We start from the raw sequence: 12,521 nt of genomic DNA, 5'->3' as shown, positions 1-12,521 counted from the left end.
GAGCGCCTCATCTTCCGCCTCGGAACCCTCCAACCACAAGGGATGAAATCAGATTTCTTCAGTTTCCTCATTTCCCCTCCCCCCACCTTGTCTCAGTCCCAACCCTCGAACTCAGCACCACCTTCCTAACCTGCAATCTTCTTCCTGACCTCTCTGCCCCCACCCCCACTCCGGCCTATCACCCTCACTTTATCACCCTCACGTTAACCTCCTTCCACCTATCGCATTTCTAACGCCCCTTCCAGACTTCCCTCCTCCCTACCTTTTATCTTAGCCTGCTTGGCACACTTTCCTCATTCCTGAAGAAGGGCTCATGCCCGAAACGTCGATTCTCCTGCTCCTTGGATGCTGCCTGACCTGCTGCACTTTTCCAGCAACACATTTTCAGCTCTTCCTCACTGTCACTAGTCAAATATCCTAGAGTTCCTTTTCTACAAGCACTGCACCACATGGAGTCATAGAGTCGTCCATGGACTGCAATGGTTGAACGCCGCTCACTAGCACCTTCACAAGTGCATTAGGAATGGTAGCAAAGTCACTCACATTTCATGAAATAAATGAAAAAAAAAATCAGTAACCACGGTACCTCTGAATATGGTAGCTCATTGACTCCTTCTGTAAACAGCTATTATTGATCTTCAAGTGATGTGGAGCAAAGGCAGACAAATTAAGGTTGAGTACAGATCAGCTCTAGTGAACCATCAGGGAGTGCCTTGCTGATGCACTTTGAGGAAAAAAACAGATTCCTTCTCAATGATGAAATATCTGTCATTGAAAACAGCCATGTTCAGAGGAGAATAAGGCAATGAACAGACTGTACATTTTACAGTTCACAGAACTCCATTCTTTATTATCACAGCTTGCTCACAATGACATACATGAAAATACCACTAATGAAGATTAGAATAAACAGGCAGCAACCTTCTTAGGTCATAACTTTAACAGCTGGAACTAATTGTTAGGTCTTGGGTGCTCTCAGTGACCTTACTTGGCACAACCCCCCCACCCCCCACCCCCCCTCGAAAAAGACCAGTACAACGCCCTGCTCACAGATCAACGGGATTTGAACAAAGTAAAAAAACACCATGTTGCTTTAGAGTGAAGGGTCAAGGCCAGCGTGTGTTGTGGAATACAGAACATGGAAGTTCTGGGTTGACGTGTACGCAGGAATCACTAGCACCATTGACTATCTGACCTTGATATTCCTCAGGTTCTCCCTTTATACTGATGAATACAGAGCTTCCAAAGAACAGATTGAGTGATGTTAAATCAGTGAAAGAAGACAACATAAAAGAACCTGTTGCAGGACGTAGTAAGATATGAAACAACTTGTATAATGAATGATTGTTAACAAAAAGTTGGTATTTATAAAACAAGACCCAAATTGTGTTTCCACATCAAGCAAATCATCTTGCAAATTGATTGGTTCACTTTCCTTTGTGTATTTTTTTTAAACTAAAAGTTTGGTTATATTAATTGACTTATTGACTTTTTTTTTAAACCATGTCTCATGACACCCATACTAATGTATCACTATCCAGAATATATGGGCGGAAGGCTTTGTTCAGGATGGCGAAATACACTAGACATCATCTCTCAACCAGAGATCTCCTCCCGAAGTTCCTTGTTCCTGCGGACTTCTGTGGCATGCCTCTCCTGTGAAGATAATGGAACATATTTACAAAATCTGGAACTGCAGTGGTCTCATGGAGATTGGCTGTGCCACCAATAATCTGTGGGAATGGTGTGATGTGATCACTCCCTATTGAAAAGTTCAGGGCAGCAGTCATTTCATCATTCTTTGTTGTCCTCATCATAAGAGGCAAACAGTGTTCCATCTCTAAGTAGACACAGAGAAAAACAATATAAAGCAAAGAAGATGTCAAACAAAAATAACCCGAAGCAAAGAATGATGAATTCAGCCAACTCGATGGAAGATTTAAAACATGTAGTAACATTTAAGTTTGATCATTGTATGGTCAGTAGGATTGTTAATATTGCTAATTTATAAAACTATTAAATATTGTAAAGAATAGATGGGTCACAATGTTCTAATATAAATTGCATCGAGAACTCTGATTTAGACCCGCTTCCTGAGAAATCCCAGTGTAACTGCAATATCCAAAACACCTGTAGGTGGCACAGTAAGAGAGGTTTTGTTTGTTTTACTGTGAAGTTTCATCACAGAAGGGATTTTTAACAATAGCGTAAAACGTACCATCCATGATATCCATATTTTCATTGCTGTTATTGTCTCATTGAGGGAGTGGGGGGCTGCTCTACTGTTGGTCAGTTTACACTATTCCTCAAATTAAATGTTATCTCTAAGAGAAATACACCCTCTTCTCCCACCCGTTCACCCACTAAAATTCAGTCCTCACTTATTTATGCCTCTACGTGCAACACGTTTCTCCAAATACCCTTTCTTTTGCTCTGTCACTGATAGACAAATGCTCTGGGCCGTGGTCCTGAACAGTTCTTTCCAAAATTAGCCATCACCGCTGCTTCCACCTATAACGTTTTGCCAAAACATGCCTCTTCATCCACAACTTTGATCAGCCTTTACCATTTCCTGCTCTTTTCCCCCACTTTTCTAGAAAGTGAATGTGATGTGGAAGATATTTAGTACATTTAAGTTACTCTCATCTTTTTGAAAATAGAGATGGTGCTGTGGTCAATTTTCAGCTAATGGATGCCCATTTTTACCTCAAAATGGGGGGAGGGGGTGGCAGCAAGGAATTTCTTGGCCAGTCCATTAATACTGAGTGCTGCCTGATACAATTTCTAGCAGCCTGTGAACTTCAAATAGCCAGGAAGCTGCTTCAATGCACAAATGAGGCATCTATATTGGTTCAAGTACAGAGAATGCTGGAAAAATTCAGCAGGTCTGAGAGTATCGGCGAACAGAGAAACATAGTTAACATCTGGTATGACATCTTTAGATCTGATCTGTACTGCCTGTCATTATGAAAGTGTGAAACATCCATAGAGTCTACTTTGCTCATCTACATCTTGCGTTCGGCTGTTGAGCAACCTCAGTAGCTGTCCTTTGAGGTTTGCTCTGAAAACAGCCTAGGGGCTTTGCAAAGAGCCTAGTCCATCTCCTTCCTGCCCACCCCTTATCCACTTCCCTTAACATGATAGATACTGAAATAGGTATCCTGCTAGCCACGAAAAAAAAAAATAATTAACAGGCAATTGAATGCATCAACCAGCCAATTTTTTCCTTTATTTATTCATGAGATGAAGGCGTTGCTGGTTAGGCCAGCATTTATTGTCTATCCCTAATTGCCCATAGGGCAGTTAAGAGTCAACCACTTTGCTGTGGGTCTGGAGTCACATGTAGACCAGACCAGGTAAGGATGGCAGTTTCCTTCCCTAAAGTGAACCAGATGGGTGGCACAGTGGCTAGCCTCACACCACAATAGACCTGGGTTCAACTCCCACCTCAGATGACTAACTGGAGTTTGCACATTCTCCCCGTGTCTGCGTGGGTTTCCTCTGGGTGCTCCGGCTTCCTCCCACAGTCCAAAAATGTACAGGATGGATGCATTGGCCAAGCTAAATAGCCCGTAGTGTTAGGGGCAGGGGTAAATGTAGGGGAATGGGGGGGTGGGTTGCACTTCGGTGGGTCGGTGTGGAATGGTTGGGCCGCAGGGCCTGTTTCCACACTGTAAGTAATCTAATCTAAATATGGAGATGGATTTTTCCCAATAAATGGATTCATCACCATCATTAGACTCTTAATTCCAGATTTTTTTAAAATCAAATTCAAATTCCACTACCTGCCATGGCTGGATGTGAACCTCGGTCCCCAGGACATTATCTGCGTCACTAGATTGACAGTTCAACAATCATACCATTTGGGCCAGCACCTCCCCAATTTGAACATTATGTTGCTCAGGCCATAATGTGATTGGCATGGACAAAGGGCCAAAAGTGCAAAGCCTATTTTTAAAATAACTTTATTGAAAAGGTGCAAAGGAAATTTGGGGTGACCTGTGTGCGTTGGGAAGCATAACCTGTCAAAGGTGTTCCCCACTCTTTGTATCTCTCTGCCTGGCCTCCAAACATCTCTCCTTCCCAAGCACCCATTCACCAGTTCATCCTTTCTATTTGATGGCCTTCTCTTTACAATGGTTGCTATGGCATTTTATAATGGCAGAGACACCTGTTCACCCACTAAAATTCAGCCCTCACTGATTTATGCCTCTAACTGCAAAACGTTCCCCCAAATATCCATTCTTTTGCTCTTTCACTGATAAACAAATTTGATAGACAAATGTTCTGCCCCATGGCCCTGAACAGTTGTTTCCAAAATTAGACATCTCCTCTGCTCCCACCTTCAACATTTTGCCAAACGTGCCTCTTCATCCGTAGCTTTGTTCAGTCTTTACCATTTCCTGCTCTTTGCCCCCACTTTTCTAGAAAGTGACTGTGATGTGGAAGGTACTATATTTTGGAAATTGCTGGGTAAGTTTAAATGTGGACCATCTCTTGAGATCACACTAAGGAATGAAGAGCATCCTGAAATTTATAAGCACATGCTATTGGTGATAGTGACATTAGAGGGAATCTACTGTCGTTCAAAGATGTTAATGGTTTTTAAAATTGTTGTGAAGTATTTATGTTTAGATATGAGCAACAATTTGACAAGACAGATAACTTTCAACTGCATCAGTTGAGTGATAACATGGGTGTGGATTGACTACCCATTGTACAGCCCATCACAATGGGGTGAAAAATCATATTGGTTTATTAACAGACAGTCGACATACTCTGCTACACGTATGTGTGTGTGAGTATAGATGCTGATGGCAATAAGGAAATCTCTGCTCAATATTTACCCTCTCGCGGAGACGTTCCATAAGAGCAGCTAAATGAGCCTCGCGGTTTTCCTTGTTCAGTTCCATCTTTATAATCAGTTTCTCCTCTGCAGTTCTGCTGAAGTTATTATTCTCTTCCATGGCCTTTTGCAAGACCTCTCGCTCATGCTCTCTCTTCTCTGCAAGCTGCTTAAGAATCTGGGCCTCCTGAGACTGCAGACAGCAGAGTATATACAAAATTATCACAGCTTTGTTTGAATGTGTGTTTATGAGTGCATATCATTAAATCAACATTGCAAGAGCTATAGGATAATCAAGATTCAATTCTACTCTCATTTTAAAATGATCACACCAAAATGAATGTGTGATTCACTGGATTTATTGCGTTTTCTGATAACTGAGCTTGCTTTTGAAGAAGCACACAGATTAGAAGGCATTCATTTCATTACAATGCAACTATTAATAGTTAAAATAAAACACTGTCATAGAAGTGAAGCCACATTCTTTACAGACATGCACAAAAGCAAAAGGATTCTAATTAGATGAACTATTCTCTTAAATACACGAGCAAGCAGGAATGTATGATTGAGTAAATCCATCAGCAAATAAACTGATTCAAATTCACCCATAATTACATGCATATTACAGTAAGGTTCTGGTGAAATCCTTTTCACTGGTTTATGATGAATAAAAAAAAACACAAAACAAGCTCATTAATCCCATCTTTGGCAGTGACCACAACTAGACTTTTTGTGAGAATAGAGAAAAGAAAAAGCAAAAGACTTGATTTGTAAAAGCCAATTATATGGAATTTTAAAAATAAGAACCTTGCCTAGATTAAATAGTTGGAAAACTGGTAAACAGAACAACAATTTGCAATGTTTAAAACAGCAGTTGTCAATGTGAAATTCAAGAATATTTGAATGGAAATGCTGTGAAGGGCCTGATAAATAAGAAGATTATTTATGGTGGGGGAGTCCAAAACTAGAGAATATACATATTTTTAAAATGAGATGGGAAAGATTTAAAAAGGACTTGAGGGGTAACTTTTTCATGCAGAGGGTGGTGTGTGTATGGAATGAGTTGCCAGAGGAAATGATGAGGTAGGTAGAATTACAACATTAAAAAAGGCATCTGGATGGATATGTAAATAGGAAGGGGTTAGAGAGATATGGATCAAATGCTGACAAATGGAACAAGGTCAAATTGGGATGTCGAGTTAGCATGGATGAGTTGGACTGAAGGGTCTGTTTCCGGGCTTTATGACTCTACAACTCTATAATAGGGCAGTTTGTAATGGAGCATGAAAAGGTAGTGGAAATACAAAATAAAACTGGAGGTGAATTTCCTCAGGGTTTCTCCAGTCCATTTTGATAAGCTATGGAAACTTCAGGAAATCAACATTTACACCAGTAAATATGACTTTCCCTTAAAAAAGCATCAGGGATAAAATGGGGAGCTATAGGCCAGTTTTTACTTCATTGTCCTCCAGTACTGTTATAGGAAAAACATAGTCCTTGACTGAGCAGAATTGAGTAATGGGAATATAGTTTCCTATCTATTCTTCTAATCCATGTAGAATGATACTTAGGGCCCTTGATGCAAGTAGTAATGTTGTTGAATTGATACATTGTCAGTCAGAACACCTAATGTTTTGCTTCTCTGCTGATGTAATAGATTAGTTGATCTTCATGGGGTGTTGGAAATTTTGTAAGAACAGTATTATGAAAAGTTGAATTTCCAGCTCAATGAGTGAGGTCTATATTGTCATAAACCATGTGTTACAAATGAGTGAATATTGAATCCGTATAAACCATTAATCACTTTGAGGGACATTGCATTCGTATTAACAATGTATCACATAAGGGGGCTATAGTAACATATGTTACAGTGAGGGGTATTGTAGTCAGTATATGTTACAGCGCAGGGTAGTTTATCCCCATGCTATCCTTCTACAATTCAGACTTGTTCTTTAAAGTCAGACTGACAAATTATTACATTGTGTGAAGATATCAATTTTTCATAATCATTTGCATAATAGATGCAGTGTCACATTATGAACGAGGGTTGAGTCTGTTTCCAAGTATTCATGAAGGCTAATTATGACAAAAGCAGTAATTAAATTTGTACTTATCTAATGTGCCAAAATAGAAGGAAAACATTGTGAACCTAATCTAGTGAGTAATGAAGCCCTAATGTTTGACTGGTGTATTATTCATGCTACTTGACTTCTGGTGCATTGTTTTATCATATAGATTGAGCAAGTGGACAATACTAACCACGTGAATTTCCTGAGAATAAAAGTGCTGGAGGAACTCTGTACTCCTGGAAGCAGGGGTAACATTTGGAGACCAATATGGCTTTTCAAAGAGGTGGTAAGCTGTCAGACCTGTTGAGTTAATCCAGCCTTTTCTGCAAGGTAATCAGTGCCTGATCAAGTGATTGGACATCAGACAGATGTTCAGAATCCTGCTCCACTCATCCTGTGACCTCCCACATCACTTGCCTTTGTGCTAGCTCTCTCTGTGATCCTATCATTATGGGTATATTCTTCTAGCACTAGTCATGGGCTCTTCTGTAGTGCTGCTGAACACAAGAACTGCTCCCATCTGATTGGCTGGCACTTCTGCCCTGGGGTGTTGAGTCCAAGGGAAGATCCATTTGCAAATTTGCATCTCAGCAGACCTCCCCCACAAATGGTCTCTCACTAGCTCTCTAGCAGGTGAGATCCCCAACACCCTATCAAGACTCTGCCCTTTAGGTTTTTTTATTAGCAAGAGATGCTTGAAAAGCGTGTAGGTTTACAAAGATGTCAGGATATTAGTTGGGCTCATCTTGCCTGGGCTAGGGATGTGGTAATTTTGCTATGTTTTATAATTCTGATTACACAAGATATACAAGAAAGGAAGCCCAAGACTAACATTGCTTGCAATGTTTCCCTGATGAGGTAGAGTTCATTATCCAGGCACACAGATGAATAAAAATTAATTTGGCTAGCAACACCATTGACTCCCAGGAACACAAACACACCCCATGAATCATACCCAATTTGGCATTAATTAATTCAATTTGAGCAGTTTTATTCTGATATCTAAAGGGGAGTGCTAACCTAATCAGCCCAGTGGGAGGAGGAAGAATTCAGGTCTGAAGCTTGTCTTTTTACCTTGCCTGATTTTACATGGGAGTTTTTCATGGAAGTCAATGGAGTTTGGAGTAATGAGTTTATTCCTGCTGTAGAAAGCAAATGGAATATTAGCTTCAATAGCAATGCATTATCCTTGATGGATTACATTGAAGTTTTTGCCATAGACTTGTCAAAAAAACCTTGGTTTATGATTTAATCAACAGTAATCTGGCATTAAATATTATTGATTTTGAAAATTTGATCACAGTTTGGCTGGCACAATGGCACAGTGGTTAGCACTGCTGCCTCACAGCGCCAGGTTACCCAGGTTTGATTCCACCCTTGGGTGACTGTGTGGAGTTTGCACATTCTCCCGGTGTCTGTGTGTGTTTCCTCTGGGTGCTCCGGTTTCCTCCCACAGTCCAAAGATGTACAGGTTAGATGGATTGGCCATGCTAAATTGCCCATGGTGTCCAGGGATGTGCAAGTTAAGTGGATTAGCCAGGGTAAATGCAACGTCATAGGGTAGGGATGGATCTCTGTGGTATTCCATTCGAAGATAGGCATCAACTCAATGGATCTCTCCACCCTGAAGGTTTCCTGTCTCTATTCCTGATTATGGGCTTTTGCCCAAAACGTCGATTTTCCTGCTCCTCGGATGCTGCCTGACCTGCTGTGCTTTTCCAGAACCACTCTGATCTAAACTCTGGTTTCCAGCATCTGCAGTCCTCACCTTTGCCTAATCAACTCAAAGGGCCAAATGGTCTGCTTCCACACTGTAGGGATTCTATAATGATCTCTTTTTGAATATTAAAACAAATTATGAGGCAACTACATGTAGTGGAGACTCAATCTTGCTTTTATGTTAGAAAATGCAGTCATGTTGACAAAGTTTTTCATTGTGCACTCATCAGGCTAAAGGCAAGAATGCTAGATTTCAAATGATCACAACATTTTTCCACAGAAGGCAAGTCGAGAAAGACTTGCCAGCCAACCTGCAACCTTCTCTTCTGTAGTATGTATAGTTATGTTCATTCATGAAGCATTCTTGAGCTCTCTCTGGTGAATGCAAGATGGAAAGCTTCAGGAAAATTCTCTTTTTTCAGTAACATTCAGTTATTTTTACTGTGCCTTCAGCAACAAACGTTAATGTAATTTATGTTCCATTTATTCAATTACTTGTGATGTATGGTCCAATAATACATAGCTTTCAGTCAAAACATTGGAATTATGATAAAGAATATTTTCACTTAAATTCACATATGTTGATGCAAAACCCAAATCCATATTTTTGCTCTTAAATTCATTATAAGCATAGACATGCAACGATGAATGTGCCTGAATTATTCATAAGTAATAAGCAAGCTTAGAATGGCTGAAAACTCTATGTTCTGAGACTTGGGTCTTTTCCCGAGGTTGTTTTGAAGGTGCTTTTGACTTAGCCTCCAGTACTGAATAGAATTGAGTATAAATCTTTTAGTGAAGATTGAAATGACAATCACTATAATCAGGAGGCAGCAATCAACTGAGATAGATGCATGCTCTTGCCTCAGTACAGTGCTAATTTATCATGCAATACCTGAACTATGTACTTTAAATTAATTCTGTAGACTTTATGGAAAATATGAGGCTGATAGTTCTTAGCATTGCTGATATTGCTAAGGTACAGTATTAAATAATTCCATAAATTTGAGTTAACTGTGAACGTGTGTTTAATAAATTCTCCTAAAGACATTTTGTCAATTAACAGACAGTTTCAAGTTTCTGATGGCTGCTCAGATCTTCCCACAAATGCCCATGTTAGAATCTGAGTAATGAGTATTGATGAACTGAATCATGGGGCAGACCATATACACATATAAGTCAAATCTAATATTTCTATTGCTAACTTGGCTGCGATTAACAATTTTTTCACAGACCAGGGATAAAAGTTAAATGTCCCATGAGTAAATTCAAAGAGCCAACTACCGGTCATCAATGCAGATCTGTTATTTATTTTTCAGGTTGAATTATATTGGCTATGACCCAAAGAAATATTTTTACCTTCCTCCTGTCTTCAGCAGCCTCAAGCTTCTTCTGGATCTCATCCAAAGAAAGATCTTTTTTCTTTGGAGGTGACAGAGGGCGATCCAGTGCTGGCACTGCTTCTGGTGAAGGTGGCTTCAAGATCACCTCAAAGGACTGACCCGAGGCTCGCTTGTTGATTTGTTTAACTTGCATGTCTGAAGGATATTTGATGTAATACAAACACATGCATTTTACAAACCATGGCATCAATTGGGAACAGTCAGAAAAATAGGCCTTTGTGGCTCTGCATAGTTAGAATGAATAATGAGGAACTAAATCTGAACTGAGAAAAACTTTAATCTATTCCTTGCTTTTTCCTGGTAAGCACAAGTTGCTCTTAAACAGTTTTTGTTGCATTTAGTACTCATAGTTATCCCACTTGGTAACATTTTTCAGGCTTTATGCATTACTATATAGAAAAGAGGAAGTGCTTTTATTTTAGGGATGTTACCTATATGAAATTATTACGTCTTTAGAGCAAATTAATTTGCAGATCAAAACTAATTTTTAAAAAAATTCATCTGAACGACGATTAGCTAAATAAAACACATCCATTATTTTAATTAACTCTATCACCTCTTTAAGATTGTTAAGAGTAACTGCTTCCTGTTAGTCTGTGAGTTCAGATAAAGAAGAATAGCTCACCATCATAGTTATAGAACGTGGCAGCATGTGGTTCAGAATAGAAGCAGGAACATATCAGAGATAGCATGGAGAGCTCCTTCATTTTCTCCTTGTATGCTGCAATAAATCAAAAGCAAAAAGGATTAATTTTCACTCTCTTTACACAATGTTATACAGAAGGCTGACAAAACTGCAGATTAGACACAATGGAACTCAATGGGAAGGGCAGACTAAGACAAAATTGTTCATCGGGGAGCATCTATAACCATAATAACAGCCTTGGACCTGAATGGGTAAGAATTTGTTTATCATTTGAAAGTGGGATTTTATTCCATTTAGGGAACTATCTCATACCTAAGCTTTTTTTTGAAAATGCAGAATATTTTAATTGAAATTATTAATTTATAATCAATAATATCAGAAAGAAATGCAAAACTTGTAAGTCAGATGGAGAGCAGTCCCCAAAAGCAATATTGCTTAACGAGGGGCAACTCTTTTCCCAACATCCCCCATTCAATTGTAGGAAAACAAGCTGACTGGCTATTGTCACCTTTCTATGGCAATAGCACATCACGGGACTACAATATGGTCCAGCCATTCCTCAACCTTTTCATACTCAGTTTAAATATTGATGGAGATCACGTTTGAAATTAAAGTTATGGGATCTATGCTCCAGAGCTACATACATTAGCTCAAAAGCATTGCAGAATGAAAGCAAGGAATCAAAGCTCATTCTGCTGGATCTCTGGGACTGAGGACAGATGGTGCTGACAGGTGGGAGCTTCAATAAAGTAAACAAATATTGCAATGACCACTGTTACATCATCTCTCGGAGATAGATTCCACTTTTAATGGATATGCAAACCCTCTCCTTGTGCTCTCACACATCCTGAGTAAATATTTTACTGAAATTCATTGAGGAACCATTCAAAATAAATCGCAATGTAGGAGCAAATTACTGCAAATGCTTGAATCTGCACTGAAAACAACAAATGCTGGAGATCACAGCAGGTCTGACAGCATCCATGGAGAGAGAGTAAGCTAACGTTTCGAGTTTGGATAACTCTTCATCAGAGCTGATGTGAAGTGTGGAGGGGGCAGCATTTATGCCATGGTCAGGGCAGGGGGAGGTGGGGTGTAGGGGGGTTGTTGTGGCAGTAATGGGGTGCAGGATGCTGATGGAGAAAAGATGTGGATAGTTCAGATTAAGTGATCACAATGTGAGAATGGCAGAACAATGGTGCGTCTCTCCTGCCAGACTGGAAAGAGACGACATTTCCCACTGGGGCAGGGGAGATAGTCTTCTCTTTCCAATCTGGCAGTTAGACGCACCATTGTTCTGCCATTCTCACATTGTGATCACTTAATCTGAACTATCCATATCTTTTCTCTGACAGCACTTCTGCACCCCAACTCCCCCCTCCACCCCAATCAGCACCCCCCGCCCCATCCACCCATTATAGCATAACTGCTGTCCCCTTTACATTTCACTTCAGCTCTGGTGAAGAGTCATCTAGACTCGTAACGTTAGCTTGCTCTTTCTCCATGGATGCTGTCTGACCCACTGTGATCTCTAGCATTTGTTGTTTTGAAGCTAAATCACACTTTAGAAAACAATGCAATGTGAATATTGTACCTTTGAAGAGAAATGCTTGTGATGTCATCTAATTATTGCAATTATTTTATGTTGATAGAATCCCTTCAGTGTGGAAATAGGTCATTTGGCCCAAGTCCACACTGACCCTCCGAAGAGTATCCCACTCAGACCCATTCCCCTACCCTGTTACTCTATATTTACCCCTGACTAATGCACCTGACCTACACATCCCTGAACATTATGGGCTACTTAGCATGGCCATTTCATCTAACCTGCACATCTT

The 12,521-nt window shown here is 40.0% G+C and overlaps 1 protein-coding gene across 1 annotated transcript in view; it reads right to left on the bottom strand.

The window, feature by feature from the left end:
* Positions 1-829: 829 nt before the first annotated feature.
* The window catches only part of stmn2b (stathmin 2b), a 56,392-nt gene continuing 44,700 nt past the window's right edge, over positions 830-12,521 (bottom strand). The window contains exons 2-5 of the mRNA XM_087985811.1: positions 10,663-10,758; positions 9,994-10,172; positions 4,848-5,039; positions 830-1,656 (exon numbers count right to left, since the gene is read on the bottom strand). Coding sequence (XP_087841937.1) covers positions 1,597-1,656; positions 4,848-5,039; positions 9,994-10,172; positions 10,663-10,758 — 527 coding nt within the window. The 3' untranslated portion in view covers positions 830-1,596. The remainder of the gene's footprint in view (positions 1,657-4,847; positions 5,040-9,993; positions 10,173-10,662; positions 10,759-12,521) is intronic.

The sequence above is a fragment of the Chiloscyllium plagiosum genome, unplaced genomic scaffold, assembly GCF_037043375.1.
Source record: "Chiloscyllium plagiosum isolate Xiang-an unplaced genomic scaffold, Cpla_swu_hap1 HiC_scaffold_4, whole genome shotgun sequence".
Classification (NCBI taxonomy): domain Eukaryota; kingdom Metazoa; phylum Chordata; class Chondrichthyes; order Orectolobiformes; family Hemiscylliidae; genus Chiloscyllium; species Chiloscyllium plagiosum.
This window is presented reverse-complemented; position numbering and strand designations above follow the sequence as displayed.